Source organism: Calypte anna, chromosome W, assembly GCF_003957555.1.
Source record: "Calypte anna isolate BGI_N300 chromosome W, bCalAnn1_v1.p, whole genome shotgun sequence".
Lineage (NCBI taxonomy): Eukaryota > Metazoa > Chordata > Aves > Apodiformes > Trochilidae > Calypte > Calypte anna.
This window is the reverse complement of record NC_044276.1, coordinates 8,452,711-8,471,521: the sequence shown is the minus strand read 5'-3', so window position 1 is coordinate 8,471,521 and position 18,811 is coordinate 8,452,711. Positions and strand designations below refer to the sequence as shown.

Genomic DNA, 18,811 nt, shown 5'->3' with positions numbered 1-18,811 from the left:
ATGATCCAGTTCCAACCCCTTTCCATGGGCAGGGACCCCTCCCACCAGCCCAGGTTGCTCCAAGCCCCATCCAACCTGACCTGAGACACTGCCAGGGATGGGGCAGCCACAGCTTCTCTGGGAAACCTGGCACAGGGGCTCAGCACCCTCACAACGAAGAATTTCTTCCTCAGATCTCATCTCAAATTCCCCTCTTCCGGTTTGAAACCATTGCCCCTCATCCCATCCCTCCCTGCCCTTGTCCCAAGTCCCTCCCCAGCTTTCCTGGAGCCCCTTCAGGCACTGGAAGGTGCTTAAGGTCTCCCTGCAGCCTTCTCTTCTTCAGGCTGAACAACCTCAACTCTCTCAGCCTGGCTCCAGAGCTGCTCCAGCCCTCCCAGCATCTCCATGGCCTCCTCTGGACTCACTCCAACAGCTCCATCTCCTTCTGGTGTTGGGGGCCCCAGAACTGGACCCAGCACCCCAGGGGGGTCTCCCCAGAGTGGAGCAGAGGGGGACAATCCCCTCTCTCACCCTTCTGGGGGTGCAGTTGTTGAGTATTAAGCTTTGATCTGTTTGTCTGTTGCCACACTTATCACAAATATGCCTCAAAATCCACCTCTCCCAGCACTGCTTGAATCCCAGAGAGGCTTTTTGAGATGCTACCTCTTCCCTCTCAGCTCACCTCTTATCTCTGCTGCTCCCCCAGGTTTAACATCAGCCAGCTGGAGGAATGGCTGCGTGGCAAGAACCTGCAGCAGAGTGGAGCAGCACAAACCTTGGAGCCCTTGATTCAGGCTGCTCAGCTTCTGCAGCTGAAAAAGAAAACCTCAGAAGATGCTGAGGCCATCTGCTCCTTGTGCACCTCCCTGACAACACAGCAGGTGAGGAGCAGGTCAGGGATCACCCACCAGAGGCTGTGGATAATATAAGGGGTGGGAAAGGGTGGCCTCCCAATGCCCACACTCTGCATGTCATTCCCACTGTGGGGTCAACTTGTCCTCTGCAGGAATGCTGTGAGGGATGGAGCTCTGGCAGAGGTGGTCACCACAGTGGTTCCTCTCTTGAAGCAGAAGCTCCAGGAGAAATGTTCAAAGATGAAACCCAGCCCTGAGGTGTTCATACTCTAAGTCAGACACTTAGAATTTTAAAGCCACCTATTGTTTTTTGCCAGGTTTTAACTTGCCTCAGGCTGCAGGATGCCCACCAAGGACTCATATTTGAGAACTGCCCATCTAGGCTGGCTGGATCCAACTTTAAACTTTGAGACTCCATTCCAGGAGGATATAAATTCTTTTTTTTTTTTTTTTTTTTTTTTTGCTGCTGAACTGTCTGGCCTTGATTTGATAATGTCATAGGAAGGGAGAAGCAAGAGGTGTGAGCTGTTCTCCAGTGGTTCTTTGAGATGCTGTCTCCATCTCCCCATCTTGAACATCTTGAGAGAAGCCAAGGGGTGGCAGGGGAGGAGCAGGAGTGAGGAAGCAACAGGAAAAGTGTTGTAGAGGTGACATCAGAAGAGGAGGTGGTCACCTGAATCTTCTTGTGTCACCATGTGCCAACCAACAGAAGTCCCAATATAAAAAGTAAAATTACTCAATTTTACTCCCAATCCACACTTGTTGCCTCAAGAAGTGACTTTGATGGGTCCATAGAGGCTTTTCATCATGCAAAGAAACACCTGGATCATGTTGTATTCTCATGCCTGTCTGTAATCCTGGGGTTTTTTCACCAGATTGTGAAGATACTGAACCTCTACACTCCTGTGAATGAGTTTGAAGAACGTGTGACAGTCGCTTTCATCCGAGACATCCAGGTAAAGGAAAGGCTTTCTAGTGGAGGAGAGAGTTTGCTGACACTTGTATTAAATCATTCCTAGCTTAAGGATTTGGTAAATCCCTGAATTTAGTGCTCTGTGAGCAGAACGCTGCAGGGAGAACCAGGCTGTTACTCACAAAGAGCAACAAGCACTAACAAGAGTTAGTGAAGCCTGGGTGGAACAGAGATTCCTTCTGAGACACAAGGCAGAAACTGGCAATAAATTAAAGCCAGATAAATGGAAAGCAAACTTTTAATGTTTCCAAGGAGGAAATGGAAACCCAAAAGTGTTCAGTTACTCCTGGGATACCTCTCTGTCAATCACAAGTGCTCTGCTGGTGTCAGGCAGTGCTGCTCTGGCTGTGCCAAGGGGGTGATGTTGTTTCCAAGTCCTGTGTCTTCCTTGGTGGTCAGGTAGAAAATGTAGCCAGGTTCTTCTGAAGCAGTGTCCAAGCCTGTGTAGAAGCTGCTGTAAATATTTGCTCAGAGGAAGGCTGCTGCAAGAGAGAACAACATCATTCTGGCTGTTTTTTTGCAGTATCTCTGTGAAACTGTGTTCTTCCTCAAAGCTTTGATGTTAAGCACCCTAAGGGCAAAGACAAGGCAACAACTGAACAGTTTGTTTTCTTTTCCTAACCTCATAGATACACTTGCAAGAACGAAATGACCCTCCACAGCTGCTCTTAGACTTCAAGCACATGTTCCCTGTGATGTTTCCCTTCAACCCATCCTCCATAACCATGGACTTGATTCACCTCCCTGCTTCTCTCAACTTGGAGTTTCTCAATAGAGTCTGAAGGAAGTCCAGTGAAGCCCACCCACCCAGAAACCTCCAGCAAAGAAAGAAAAATGGTGAAAGGAAATAAATCTGGACCAAAGAGGTTTCTGGAAGAAACAATACACCTAAATAAATGGATGCTAAACTTTGCAGTTAAAAAAGAGACTGATCTGTATGTGATTCTGGGGTTTTTGGGGGTAATTTGCAGCTCAGAAATAAGGATACTTGAAATGTAGATTTATTTTTTACTCTATTGTAGTGAAATGAGGCAACCAGGTGCCACTAATTGCCAGGTAGTGGGCGTGAGCTTGTGTTAAGCCCACCTGTGCCTGGTTAGGGTGGGCCCCCACTGCACATGAGCAGGACCAAGGGGCCAATAAAAGGAAAGGTAAGGCCTGAATCAGGCTCAGCTCACACTGGAACTCACAAACTTGGCATGCTTGGCTTTAACTGCTGCTTTCAGCACTGCACTACCTTTATTGCTCTACTAGAGCTCATTGCTGTCAGGGTGGGCTTTGAGGAGTCTCGAACCCGTGGCCTCCAGCATTGCTCGGAGTGTGTCGTTACGTGCTTAGCCGGCTGCGCCACTCAAGCCTCACCCTATGAGTGATGAGCTCTAGTGGAGATGTGGTGCTGAGGGCCATGGGGCAGTGGTGGGTTAAGGGTTGGACTGGGTGATCTTCAGGGTATTTTCCAACCCAAATGATTCTCTGAGTCTATAACTGTCTAAAGCAGGGTTGATCCAGCAGTGGTTGCTGGTTGCAGTGTGTGTCTCCTGGTGACAGGGGTTGGTGGTTGTCCTGCTCTCAGGTTTTATGACCCTTCTGATGGAAAAAAAGAGAGAATGAGTGGCTGAGAAACCAAACAGGTTTTGTAGGTCCTTGCTCAGCAAACCAACAGTTGATTTCTTGTCTTGGTGGCGCTGAGGGCCATGGGGCAGTGGTAGCCTTGGCAGTGCTGGGTTAAGGGTTGGATTTGATGATCTCTAAGGTTTTTTTCCAACCCCAATGATTGTGTGACTCTCTGCAGACCCTAATGAGATTCCTCCAAGTGTAACTGTGCTCAGAGCCACTCCAGACCCAACTGCAGAGGCTGCAGAGCTCAGGGTGGCATAGCAAGCTCAGGACCCCCATGGGGACAGGTGGTATCTCCTGACCCTACACTGACCCTTTAGGGGAGTTTTAGGTTGGAGCTGGGGAACAATTTCTCCCTGGAAAGGGTTGTCAGGGCCTGGAGTCCCCATCATTCCTGGATCCTGGAGGGATTTCAAATCCATGTGGATGTGGCACTTCAGGATGTGGTTTAGTTGGCTGCTGGGGTTGGGTTGATGGTTGGACCTGATGATCTTAGAGGTCTTTTCCAACCTTAAGGATTCAATGATTCTACCTAAGGGGGCCCTGTGGTGGGCAGATGCCTGTCACAGCCTTGCCCAGGGGTCCCTACCCTTCATATGACCTTCCCAAGCAGCAGCATGTGATTCCTGCTGGGAAAGAGCATGTGGGGTGGAGAGGAGAGGCTGGAGAGGGGGAGAGCAGCTCAGCTGGAGAGGATTAGGAAGCATGGGATGACCTGGGAGGGGACATTTGGGATCAGAGTTGAAGTTTGCATCTTTTGTGATGTTTGCATAGGAGGATGCTGTGACTGTCAAGCAGAAACTTGGGGGAAGGCTCTGCCAGTAAGAGTGGGAAGGAATGAAGAGAGAAACCATGCCCTGGGCTGACAAATGAGGATGCTGGAAGGGTTGTTACAGACAGACAGTCTGGAAAAAAGGTGTTCAGGGCTGCTGCTTCTTGACACACAGGGGCAGAGGGTGACTGCTGGCTGCAGGTTTTTCCAGGCTGTATTAGTGGGCATCACCCAACCTGGCTTCCCAGGCTCTGAGCAGATGGAATCACAGATGGTTTGGGTGGGAAGAGACCTTTCAAGGGATGCAGCAGTGCTCCAACACTGTTATGTCATTATAAAATTTTAAAAGAACCTGTTCTGTGTGGGAAAACAGTCTGCGGAGGCTTAAGGATTCCATGTGCACATCAATATGATTGTATGAAATCGTTTATTAACAACTTGCATTCACTTTATATAGAGAAGCCTTGTTTACACCATCTTATCATTCAGGTGGCTTTGTATTCCAATTACACATACCATTCTCATGGAACCTTCTTCTCACATAATTATTTTCCTCTTCTGTTGCCAATTAAGTTATCTCTTTCCCATTAGCTCATTCTCAGAAAGCCTCTAACTAGGCCTCAATAACCATTAACCCAATGTAGCCTAAGATGAAGTAAGTCAGGATTGCTCACAACCTGTATATTTCTGAACTGTTTCCCCAACATATTCCCCTTTTTGTTTTTTGAGCAATTCTGAGTTATTTCCTACGTAAGATAACATGCTAATGATATATTGTCATAAACAGCATACTAATCATGCAAAAGCAATAACATACCAATAATGCAAAAGCAATAATAACATATATACTGATGCAAAAGCAATAATAACATATTAGTAATATAAAAGCAATAATAACATATATAACTGATAAGCCTTGCCTAATTAAATCTGTAAACCAACAAGCTAACTGGTATATTTTATGATTTTTATGATTTTTATCAGTTCTTACCAAAGGCTTTTCCTCTTGCTATGTGTGATACAAATGAAACAGCAAGAAACCCAAATTTCAGATTTTCCCTTATATTCTAGGCCTAATTGTTGCATTGACCAGTTTGATCAAAATCTTATTGATAACTCATTAGTGTTCTCATAAGGTCACGCTCCTTTTTCTTCTCATGAGGGTAAATCCTCTTCCCTTTTCTTTCCTCTCTCTCTTTTTTTTTTTTTCTGTTTTTTTTTTATGATTGTAATGAAAATAGTTTTATTATCGAATCATGTGTTCTAATGGTTTCAAACTAAACTTGAAGAAATTTCTTTCTATCACACCACTCCCTGCATAGTATACAGTATTTTGCAGTGCAGCTTTGAGTATCTTTTAAACTCTTCTCTTAAATAATAGATCAAATTATAATCAATGTGCCCATCAAAGTAAGTTGTTTTAAAATATCTGGAGTTTGCATAAAAGCAGAGTAGTGACGCAACCTAATTGAAGCCAAATTATTTCTATTTCATGGATAGCGAAAATCTCCTTTCAAGGAAAAGAAAATATCACTATCTTTCATGAGTAGCAGGTAACCCTCAAGTTACTGCCTACCAAAATTCAGGCCTGGACATTTGATGCCCAGAACAATGTAAAAATATTTCCCACTTCTGCTTCATACCTTTGAGAAGGCATTAGAAAAACTTTTCTTTTTTTGTCTTTTTAATGAGGCTATGTAGTGTCCTTTCCTCCCCCTCCCAGCAGGGCTCACAGCAACAGTATCTGCGGGGGCAGAAGCAGCACCTGCAGCTATAGCAAGCTTGCTGGGAGCAATCGCCAGGCACACGAAGGGGGGTTGAAAAGCAGCCGTGGGGAAAAGAGGCGGGGGGGGGAATTTCTTTCTCTCCTCAGCGTTTCTCGGCCTTTAAAAAAACATTCTCATTAATCTATCGTACTCCTTACCAATATATGAGAAAAATTTAACACTTACCAAAAACTTTAAAAAACCAAAACACTATTACTACTAAAATCTGGTGGAATCAGCCTAAAATAAAATAAATCAATACAATCTCCCAAACCAAATACTTGTATCAGAAATATTATCACTGTGAATCCACATTTAAAGGCGTTTGTTTCCATGGTCGAACCCATCTGCTCGGTACCCAACGCACTCCAGTACCTGTAAGTAAGCACATATAACCTCGACCAGTCAGTTTCACCTCTGCTGGCCCTTCCCATTGTCCAGTGATGGAATTCTTGAATTCTACCAAAATTTTGTAGGAAGGTTCCGAAGCAAAGTCTGCTAAAGCTTTTTGGTGAATCAGTATCGGAGGTTCTGTACGATCTCCTGTAAGGCGTAAATAGTTCATGACATGTACAGCCTTACTTAACCGGTCCTGAGGAGGACTCCCTTCCTCCCGCCTTTTTTCTCTTTCAAGGAGTGTCTTTAGTACCGAATGGCAACGTTCCACTATTGCTTGTCCTGTAGGGTTACGAGGAATACCAGTAACATGTCGAATACCCCATTGTCCACAAAACTGCCGAAAACGAGCAGAAGAATAAGCGGGGCCATTGTCCGTCTTAATAGACTGAGGTACTCCAAGAACAGCAAAGGAGACATATAGATGTCTGATAACATGTTTCCTTGCCTCACCAGTCTGAGCAGAGGCCCAAACGGATATAGAAAAAGTATCTATAACAACATGCACATATTTTAAGCGACCAAACTGTTGTACATGAGTGACATCCGTTTGCCACAGTTCCAAGGATTTTAAACCTTTAGGATTGACTTCCATCCCAATACCAAATCAACCTTTTGGCAATCAGGACAAGATTTCACAATTCCCTGGGCATCCCTCAGAGGTAAATGAAATAGCTTCGCTAGCACTTTAGCAGATTGATGAAAAAATGCATGAGATTGTCGAGCTTGTGAAAAAACATCAACCGAAGGACCAGTCCATGCTGGTGCAACTAAATAGTCAGCTCGCTTATTACCGATAGCCAAACCTCGGTCACTAAGATGACTCCGGATACGAGTGATAAAATAAGGATGTTCTCTTTCTGCCAAGAGTCTTAATAACTTCTGCAGTAAGAAATACAAATGCTTATTCAAAATTTCCTTCAAAATGGCATGATACATTCTCAAAACAATACCTACTACAAAAAGTGAATCAGAGACTATATTTACAGCAGTATTATTCCACGTTTCAAAAACCCAAATAACCACGGTAAGTTCAAGGGTTTGCAAAGAGTCAAATGACTTCCCTTGAATTAAATGTTCTTTCCATTGCCCATGCGTCTCTTCCCAGGTAACAACAGCTTTATGGGATTTTCTTCCAGCATCCGTAAAGACCGTTATGCCGTCCACTGGACTGTCAGACAAAAAACTACATGATTCCTACTGCATGTTAGATAAAAGTGGTAACAAGCGATATGAAGGGTAAGAATTTGTGATTTCCCCTCCAAACTGTGCTAAGGCTATTTGCAGGTCTGTGGAAGTTCGCAGCAACCAAACCAAATAGTCTTGCATAAGGGGCAAAATGATCTATCCTGGGTCCACTCCAGCGATGTCTTGACATCGCACTCGTCCCTTTATAACAATTTGAGATAAAACTGCAACCCTTGTTGTAATTGTTTTGTGTAAACGGATTGACAAAAAGATCCATTCTAAAATTCTTAAAGCTTGTGTTTTCTTAGCATCCCATTGAGCTAATAACCCAAAAGTATGAACTTGATCTTGACCTGAATTTATTACCATTAACGTTATCGGCAACTCAGCTACAAAGCGAGATGCATGACACGTTAAAATTTTCTCCTGAATAACAGTCAAGGCCTTTTGATGTATGGGCTGTAACTCTCTTTTATCAGTCACATTAGACATGGTACCTAAAAGATCAATCAAAGGCTGTAAATCATCATTAGTAATCCCACAAAGTGATCTTACCCATTGGATATCACCCACAAGTTTCTGTACATCACTTAAAATATTAATTTCTGTTTTAAAAGCAACCTTCTGTGGCCGTACTGCACTCCCTGTGATTGTCCACCCCAGATATTTCCAAGGCTCATGCTTCTGTACCTTTTCTGGGGCAATTTTTAAACCACGTTGTTCTACAATCTGTGTTACATGAGCTAAAACATCATTGTGATTGAGTGTTCTCCCTGCAATTAAAATGTTATCCATATAATGATAGATAATCAACTCAGGAAATTGCAATCGTAAAGGCTGCAGGGCCCAGGCAACATAATTTTGACACATTGTTGGGGAGTTCTTCATTCCCTGCAGTAATACAACTCAGTGATATCTTTGTGCTGGCTCAGCCTTATTAACAGAAGGAACTGAAAAAGCAAAACGTTCAGCATCATCTGGATGTAGAGTAACAAGGCAACCAGGTGCCTCTAATTGCCAAGGAGTGGGTGTGAGCTTGTATCAAGTCCACCTGTGCCTGGTTAGGGCAGGCCTCCTACTGAGCATGAGCAGGATCAGGGGGCCAATAAAAGGTGAGGCTCCCACCCCCAGGGCAGCTCACTCTTGGGCTAGGCAACAGAGAGGCCAGTAGCTCTTTGAGCCACCGGACTGATCTAGGCTAGTTCCACTCTGTGAGCTATAGACTTAGAGCACCGCTCGCAAGTCTCTATTACGACACCTGGTTAGACCTTGAAGCGCCGCTCCCTAAGAAAGGTTCGTCTCGCTACATCTGGTGGAGAATGCGGGCATAGGCCTCGGTCTAGCCCGTGTTCAGACGAATCCAGAAAAAGGGATCCAATCCAGTGCGAACTGCCATTAGCGGTAAAACCCGAGGATTCGGGTAAGAAGATCCATTACCCTTCTCTCAATACTACTGATCAACCAAGAAAAAGAAAAAAAGATGGGACTTTCATCAAGTACCCCTGTCGAGCAAGGACTCTCCTCCTCCCCGTCTGCTGTTGCTGCACGGGAACTCTGGAAAGAGGTTAGTGACCTATTGAATAACCTCCATGATCAAGAAGTTCACAAAAACATAACCGGAGTAGGCGCTACCTGGGAAGTGGTGATCAATGCTTTAAAAGAAATAAAAGCTGAGGCGAAGGCTGCCATCACTGCGATTGCGGCACTCCCGCCAAACACCAGCATTGATATTAGAACACCACCACCTGATCCTACGCAGGATCCGGCGTAGTCCCAACAGCACCTCCGCTACCTCCTGAGGATGAAAAAGCCCAAAAGACGTTCCTAGGATTAAGGGACAACAGCCTTGCCATCAAGGGCATGAGAGGGAAGTCGCACCGTTCCATAGCCAAATTCCTCTCGGATATCGGGCCGGAGGAAGAAAAGGAAGTACCTGCTCCGAACACCGAAAGTAACGCGAAGATGCCGACAGCCCATGCCCCCGAGATGGGCAGCTCCAGCTCCTATTTGAAATCACCCTTACTGCCACCTCCCAGCTCAGAAAAAGAGCATGGGAAAGAAGCAGCCACCCCATCAGCTACACCCATCGGCCCGGAGTATACAATAAAAGCCCTCCTAGAACAAATGAATCAGGCAATGAAGTCTCTAGAAAAAAGAATGATGGACATGGAACAACGCTCATCCTTCCGTAACTATCGAGACCCACCCACCCTCCCTGATGTTGACGAGGAAGACATTCCAACACCACTGCTATCAAGACGGAACAATCAAGGCATCAAAGGTGCTGATAAACCCCGACCCGGAAGATGGTCTGGAGTCATCCGTAATGCCATCCTCGAAGGGGATTGGGAGGCCAGCACTGTTGCTTGCCCTGTTCTACAGGATAACAATGGGCCACCTATATTTGAGCAGCACAGCTGGAAAACCTTGCAGCAAGCTAAGAAGACCCTAAGAGACGGAGGATTAAAAGTAGAAAGTGGTCAAGCCGTTCTGGACTGGCTCTTCACCGCAGACACCAATTGTCCCCATGACTGCTGCAACCTGGCCAGGTACCTTCTTACCCCATCCCAGCAGATTGTCTGGGTCAAAGAATGGGAACGCCTGGCCCAGGCAGAGGCAAACCGCCCTCGAGCACCCGGTGACCCACTGTCAGGGGTAACCGCCGAGATGCTCACGGGCTCAGGACGATATGCGGACGTCCAAGTCCAGCTGCAGTTCCCGACTGTGCTGCACCATGTTGCCGCGTACTTAGCCCGCCAAGCCTTCAACGTGGTCCCAGAGCCCAGTCCAGTCCCTTCGTTTACTGCCGTTAAACAAGGGATGAATGAGCCATTTCAACACTTTGTTGATAGTCTCTGGCAGTCTATCACGGCTCAATCAGAGCTGGGAACAGAACAGAGGGAATCCATGTTTAAGTTGCTGGCATTTGAAAACGCAAACCCAAAAATGAAGTCGCTGTTCTCCACGTTACCACAGACAGCTGACATTTCAGGAATGCTAGAGGTAGCTTCCAGGGCCACCCAAACGCAGCAACACCAAGGCATGGCCAGTGCCTTTGCTGCCGCCCTGGAACCCACCCAGAAGCTCCTCGCAGCAGTGGCACAAAGACTAGACGGAAGGGGAAATCGATTCAAAAGGAGAAATCGATCAAGAAAATCCACCCCCATCTGTTTCCGATGTGGAGCCACAGGCCACTCGGCAAGAGTCTGCTCAGCCACAGTGTAGTGCGACCGATGCCAGAAAGATAACCATAACAACCTGGCATGTAGGTCCACAAAAAACGGAAGACGCAGCGCGCAAGGCCCCCGCGCCAGGACACAAGTAGCCAGGCCAGCGCTCTACGACAGCTTCCCGCCCCAGCCACAAGGGGAAGCCTGGGCATCGATGTGCCCTCAGCAATAGATGTCACGCTGACGACAACACAGGTTTACCGGTTACTGACAGGGATATACGGACCGATATACCAGGAAAATAGCACCGTCGGAGCCTTACTAATGGGACGTTCATCCACCGGAGTTGCAGGACTTATTGTGCTCCCAGGAGTCATAGATGCGGATTATACAGGGGAAATAATGATTACCTGTTTCACATTAACGCCCCCCTGATAATCAAAGCAGGAACCCGGCTAGCACAACTGGTCCTCCTCCCAAAAATGAACCTAGGAAAGAACGCCCCCATGGCACGAGGCAGTCAGGGCTTTGGTTCTTCTGGAAGCACTCTAGTGACCTTGGTGCAACAAATGAAGACAAGGCCCATCATTATTGTGAAGTTGACCGCTGGAAAAGAGGTCAAGACCTTTTCCATGATGATGGACACCGGGGCTGATGTCAAAATAATCAACCTCAATGTGTGGCCTCGTCATTGGAAACTTGTCACTGCCCACGATGCCGTCCAGGGAGTAGGTGGTGGTTCCACTCCCTTTCAGGCCCTTGAACCGGTGCAATTGCAGTTTCCTGAAGGTCAAAAGGTAACCGTACGTCCATATGTGTTGCCGCTACCAGGGCAACTTTGAGGGTTGATCGGCAGGGAAGTGATGAGCCAACTAGGAGCCATCCTTTCCATCCCTGAACCCACCCGACCCCCTCAACATTTTCAATAAGGGCCACTGCAGAAGTGCCGCCAACCCCCAGATTGCAATGGAAGACAGACACTCCTGTCTGGGTGGAGCAGTGGCCTCCATCGAAAGAGCAGCTAAAAATCGCCAACTGCCTAGTAAAGGAGCAGCTGGATGCAGGACACATCCAGCCGTTCGTCAGTCCTTGGAACACACCCATCTTTGTGGTTCCGAAAAAGACAGGAAAAGGGCGAATATTACAAGATTTACGTAAGGTCAACAACCAGATGTGGCCAATGGGCGCCCTCCAACCTGGGTTGCCGTTACTTACAATGTTACCAAGAGGCTGGCACCTTCTGGTTATTGACCTCAAAGATTGCTTCTTCAATATTCCCCTACATCCGGAAGATACAGCTCGCTTCGCATTCACCATCCCTTCGGTCAACAAAAGCGAACCGGCGAAGCACTACGAATGGGTAGTGTTGCCACAGGGGATGAAGAACTCCCCAACAATATGCCAAATGTATGTGGCATGGGCACTATCACCGATCCACAAAGAAATGCCGGAGACGTTAATATACCACTACATGGACGACATACTGTTCTGCCAGGAAGCCCCGTTCCCTGACAACTTTAGTCAAATATTGACCAACCGACTAAAGACAAAAGGACTAATAGTAGCTCCGGAGAAAGTGCAGACACGATTGCCCTGGAGCTACTTAGGGTGGCAGGTCACTCATGCTATGGTGAGACCACAAAAACTAGAAGTGATAAGCTCAATTAAAACATTGAACAATGCCCAAAAGCTAGTGGGCGAACTTCGATGGGTTCGACCCATTATAGGTCTCACCAATGCGGACATCCACCCCTTTTTGTCGCTATTGCGGGGCACGCAACCAGATGCGATAGCGAACTGGACCGATAACCATACTAAGGCGTTAAAACGGGTAGTCCACAAACTGGCAACTGGCTTTGCAGATCGACGAGATGCCACCCAAGCCATCGGAGTCTGGGTATGTAATCACCCCTCATTCCCATTCACGCTGTTGTTACAGGACTTTAATTGGCAAAAGGAAAATGGGGAACATCACCGTGACAACTGTGACCGGAAACACAATCAGAGCTCTACAAAATCAGACTCAATAGTCATCTTGGAATGGCTATTCCCACCACACACAGCCCAGAAAGGTATCTGGCAGCAAACTGAGACAACAGCATTCCTGATACGGAAGGGACGACAGCGTTGCCTGGAAGTAGATGGTCAAGAGCCGGGATGGATCAGCATCCCTATCAAAACAATCGATTTTGATTGGCTGCTGCAACGCTCCACACCTCTACAACTCGCCTTATTCGAATACTCTGGGGAAATCCGTCATGGAGGCCCAAAACATAAGCGCCTACAGGCCATCAGCCAGTTCCATTGGATAGAGCGACCGATTGTTTCAGAGCGCCCAGTGCCTGGTATCACAGTATTCACTGATGCCAGAAAAAGGTCAAAAACAGCCGCCTGCGTATGGCAGGACAAGGGACAGTGGAAACAACACCTGAGTCCGGGCACTGACGAAGATAACCTACAGACTCTGGAACTACTGGCTATTATTTGGGCCTTAACATGATGGCGACATGTTCCCCTTAACATTGTCTCCGACTCGCAATATGCAGTAGGAGTGGTGAACCGTACTGAGGATGCTCTTGTCAAGCCAGTACAAAACAAGCAGCTATTGGAGCTCTTTCTTATGTTACAACGTGTGCTGAAAATTCGCACAGAACCGTGTTGCATCTTACACATCCGAAGTCATAAAACTTCTCTGGGACTAGGAAAAGGAAATGCAAAGGCTGACTCCTTGGTCAGCCTAGGATTACAGAGTCCTGTAAGTCAGTTCGCAAAGGCTCAAAACAGCCACTCCTTATTCCATCAAAATGCTAGGGCATTGAAGCGCATGTTTTCTATTCCATGGGAAGACGCAAAAGGGATTGTCAAAGCATGCCCTCAGTGCGCACAATTTGGCCCTGCCCTAGGAGTGGGAGTCAATCCACGCGGACTGCAGGCAGGAGAGATCTGGCAAATGGATGTCACCCACATCCCAGAATTTGGACGTCTCAAATATGTCCACGTGACAATAGACACCTTTTCGGGCATGCTCTGGGCGACAGCTCAGACAGGGGAGAAGGCTCTACATGTGATCCGTCATCTGACTAACTGCTTTGCTGTTATGGGGGTCCCTCAAGTAGTAAAAACCGACAATGCACCTGCTTATACAGGCGGGAAAGTCAAGCAGTTTCTTGCTACTTGGGGAGTAAAACACATCACAGGAATCCCCCATTCGTCTACAGGCCAGGCGATAGTGGAAAGAGCTAATCGCACCCTGAAGATGTATCTACAAAAACAAAAAGACAGCAAAGACATGGACCCACAGAAGCGGCTTGGCAAAGTGCTTTTTACACTAAATTTTCTTAGTCTAAGCCGCGATTCACAGCAACCCCCTGTGTTACTCCACTACTCGTCCCAGAAGATCAACCGCATGCCAGACGTCCAAATCAACTACAAGGACCCATCTACAGGTCAGTGGGTAGGGCCCAAACCGCTACTGTTTACCGGAAGACGTTATAGCTGTGTTTCCACAGACTCCGGACCTCTTTGGGTACCCAGTCAGTGGACACGCCCTGCCGCAAGCAGATCTCTAAGGAACAACGATGCATCATCCAGCGGTTCAAACTGAATAACCTTGACAAATTCGCCTGCTTGGACATTGTATGATTTTTCTTATTTGTTGGTTGTGTTCTTCTAATTAAGGGGGGGGGGAAATGTAGAGTAACAAGGCAACCAGGTGCCTCTAATTGCCAAGGAGTGGGTGTGAGCTTGTATCAAGTCCACCTGTGCCTGGTTAGGGCAGGCCCCCTACTGAGCATGAGCAGGATCAGGGGGCCAATAAAAGGTGAGGCTCCCACCCCCAGGGCAGCTCACTCTTGGGCGAGGCAACAGAGAGGCCAGTAGCTCTTCGAGCCACAGGACCGATCTAGGCTAGTTCCACTCTGTGAGCTATAGACTTAGAGCACCGTTCGCAAGTCTCTATTACTGACACCTGGTTAGTCCTTGAAGCACCGATCCCTAAGAAAGGTTCGTCTCGCTACATCTGGATGTAAAGGAATTGTAAAGAAACAATCTTTTAAATCTATTACCAATAGATCCCAATTTTCTGGTAACATTACCGGGGACGGTAGTCCAGGCTGTAACGCTCCCATGTCCTCCATGACCGCATTGATAGCACACAAGTCATGCAGTAAACGCCACTTTCCAGATTTTTTAGAAATTGTAAATATAGGCGTATTCCATGGTAAGGTAGAGGGTACAATATGTCCAGCCAGGAGTTGTTCTTGTACCAATTCCTTCACATGCTGCAGCCGGTCATTAGTTAGCAGCCACTGATCTATCCAGACAGGATTGTCAGTAGACCACTTGATTTTTAGGATAGGCTGCTCCTCAGTGACCGCTACTAAAAAGGCTGTGTTAACAGCCTAGCATTCAGCTGACTGAGTACATCTCTCCCTATTAACATAATAGGTGCACGCATAACGTACGGTCTAACTGACACTTGAGACCTGTCAGTAAATTGCAAAGCAACTGGATCTTTACTAATCCTAGTCTCCTGCGTTCCTTCCACCCCCATAATACTTGCGGGGGACGGTACCATGGGCCATGTTGAGGGCCAATGCTGCTGAGAAATTATTGTGACATCTGCTCCTGTATCAATCATCATTTTCAATTTAATAGTCTCATTCCATTTAGATTTGATATGTACTTCTACCTCAGGTTTCCCTTTCATTATATCCATTGCAAAATAAACCTCTGGCACTCCAGTGGAGCCAAAAGCTCCACTTCCTCTATCCCTGTCACCTTTACACGGCACCTGTGACACAAATGGTGCTAATTGTGCTATCCTGCTGCCTTTTGGAATGGATACCGGTGGAATAATAGTATAAACCATAATTTTTACCAACCCAGTAGAATCAGCATCAATCACACCAGGAACTACAAAAATACCTTGCCTAGAAGTAGATAACCGTCCTAAAAGTAAAGCACACAAATTATGTCCTAAGGGTCCCTGAATATTCGAGTCCACTAAATGCACGTCAGTGTTTAACAATGTTACATCTACTGCGGTTTCCACGTCAACTCCGGCACTCCCGTGCGTGGCGGAGCTGATGGTGTCCAGGGCCTCTGAGGTCCCTGACCAGCGGACCAAGCTCCCCAAATTTGTGTCTTGGCGCGCGGGTAATTTGCGCTCCGCGGACGGTTTCCCGATTGTCGGCACTCAGATGTATTGTGATCATCTCTATTGCAATTCGAGCACCATTTCCGTCTGGGTCCTGCACCTCTGCATTGCGATTTAAAATGACCTGCTTTACCACAATTAAAACATTTTTTATCATTCGGCAACCTGCCTTTCGGCGCTATTGAAACCACATCTTTTAGCGCCGCAGCCATAAAGGCGGCCTTTTCCGATTGCCGAGTGCGTTCTACGAGCTCAATCATATCTGCAACCTCAGCTGATCGAGGCAATGGTCCTAAAATTTGCCTTGTTTTATCATTCGCATTATCAAAAGCTAAAACCCTAAACATCTTCATCCAAATCAGGGTGGTTTTGGATTGCCCTGAACAGTTTATCAACAAAATCAGAAAAAGACTCATTTAAACCCTGTCTGATATGAGCGAAAGCATGCGGTCGGCCAGGTTCCTGGATCAATGTCAGCGCCTGTAAAGCAAGCTTTTGAGTTAACTGCAACACCTGTGGCGCAAACTGAATTTGCAAATTGTTATCGGCGAAAGGACCTTGACCCATTAGCATTTGCACCTGAATACCATACAATGGGTTGTCTCGTTGTCGTGGCTGAGATGCTTCAGCACTGCATAATTTCTGCCATTCCCTAGAAAGCAATAGTAATTGTGAGGGAGAAAGCAAAATGTCAGTTAACTGAGATATTTCTTGCGGTGTCAACAAATCACTCGTAAAAATATATGTCAACATTTGTTGGACCATAGAAGACTTAATGCCATTTTGACTTATTGCTGCTCTAGCCTTTTCTAATATTTTCCAATCAAAAGGCTCCCATCTTCGTGTCCCATCCGCTTGTATCGTCACGGGGAACGCCGCCAAGTTAGGTACAAACTGTCCCTCCATTATTGCATCGCATACGACCCCTCTCCACCTTTGTCCAGATCCGGATTCTCCTGGAAGCTCAGGAACCGGATTCCGCAAATTAGGTGGAATAAGTGCTCCTGCACACGGAGGAGTCTGTGAAGAGTTAAGCGGTACCAGGGCCGAAGACTCTAAACCCAAGTGCTCTCCTGCCGGTTTAGCTGTAAGATCCCCCAGTTTTTGGATAAGGCTGTTTAGCAACTTTTCAACAGATCCTTCTCCTTCTGAGCTGATAAGAGGATTATCTGACAATGGTGGACACTCTGTGCTCTGTAAAGCTTCCGATCGGTTAGCACGCTGGGCATCAGATAAAGTACCAGACTCATTATTTGAAAAAAATTGTCTTAACTCATCCTCACTCGGAGGAGGCGGCAAATCGGGTTCGTTAGATGTACTTTCTCCTGCACCCGCACATTCCAGCTGTCCGCCCAATGTTGTGGTGCCGAAAAATCCCCGTAAGGGCGGCGGCGGGCTACTGGCAAAAGGATTCAGTGGAAGCGCCTGCGGCATTTCGCTAACAGGAGCCGCAGCGGCTGAGCAACCAGTCCTAATGCTTCCACTGGTCTCCTCAGGAATCGGTGCAGTGAAAACAGAGGCGGCTGCCGCTCTTTCACTTTCCATCTCTTCTAAAGTTACTTTAATCAATTTCCAAAGTAACGCTAAGCGTCCCGCCTCCTTATCTCCTTCGCCTATGGCTTCCCAGGTAGGTAACTCAAAAACGGTACCCATCGAGGAGATCAAGTCTCTATCCCATGCCCATTTCAGCAATTCTCGTAAGGATTTGCCATCATATGATAAACCTCTCATAGAGAGAATATATTGGAGGAGCTTAACTACTGCCTCTTCATCTTTAGAGAGTGTAGACCCCATCTCCTCCCCAGCCGCTCCCCTGATCAGGGCAAGATTCTTCAATTCCAAGGTACCTCTTTTATTCCGTAGCCGGGCACCAGCTACACAGACTGCCGGGGCAGCAATCTCCTTTCGACTGGCTTCTCCGCTACCCTCTCATTCCAGCTGTCTTCATTGCTCCTGGAAGCAACAGCATGAGAGTCCCAGGTCCGGGCCGTCCTTAGTCCCTGGTCCGGGCCACCCTGGGTCCCTGTTCGGGCGCCATTTGTGGGAAAACAGTCTGCGGAGGCTTAAGGATTCCATGTGCACATCAATATGATTGTATGAAATCGTTTATTAACAACTTGCATTCACTTTATATAGAGAAGCCTTGTTTACACCATCTTATCATTCAGGTGGCTTTGTATTCCAATTACACATACCATTCTCATGGAACCTTCTTCTCACATAATTATTTTCCTCTTCTGTTGCCAATTAAGTTATCTCTTTCCCATTAGCTCATTCTCAGAAAGCCTCTAATTAGACCTCAATAACCATAAACCCAATGTGGCCTAAATTGAAGTAAGTCAGGATTGCTCACAACCTGTATATTTCTGAACTGTTTCCCCAACAGTTCTGTGGCCAAAGTAGACTGAAAAGCCATATTTTTCTTTTATAGAATGATTTATTGTTTCCTGTTGTTTCTACTGATGATATTCATGTGACTGAGATGGAATTTGATTCATACCAACATTCTGATGGGCTGGTAAAAGGGAAATGGAAGGTTGGTTATGGTCATAATGATCTCTAGTGTGTGACTGTGATATGAAAACTTTTTTTTTTTTTTCCTAGAATCATAGAATACTTTGGGGTGACGCAGCAGGCACAGCCCCTGTCCCCAGCTTCTTGGGGACCAGCCAGCCAGCTCAAAACAAACAAACAAAAAAAACCCCCACAGCACTCAGGGAAAATGTCTTAATTTTCAACATTTTGTTGGCATCATGTCCTAGAGCAATGGGTTCATCCACCCCCTGCACACCCAGGAGGAGGGAAGCACTGGCAGAATAATTCCAATGGGGTGGAAAAACCTTGCAGCTGGAGTTTGGGTTTATTCACCTTGGGGTTTTTCTTGGCCAGCAAACCCTTTGCATAGGTTCTGGAGGTCCCTGACTGCTGGGTCATG

General features: G+C 46.7%; 1 protein-coding gene across 1 annotated transcript in view; it reads left to right on the top strand.

The window, feature by feature from the left end:
* The window catches only part of LOC103533945 (unconventional myosin-Vb), a 108,506-nt gene extending 105,699 nt beyond the window's left edge, over nt 1–2,807 (top strand). The window contains exons 33-35 of the mRNA XM_030468319.1: nt 689–863; nt 1,712–1,792; nt 2,439–2,807. Coding sequence (XP_030324179.1) covers nt 689–863; nt 1,712–1,792; nt 2,439–2,591 — 409 coding nt within the window. The 3' untranslated portion in view covers nt 2,592–2,807. The remainder of the gene's footprint in view (nt 1–688; nt 864–1,711; nt 1,793–2,438) is intronic.
* Nucleotides 2,808–18,811: the final 16,004 nt, after the last annotated feature.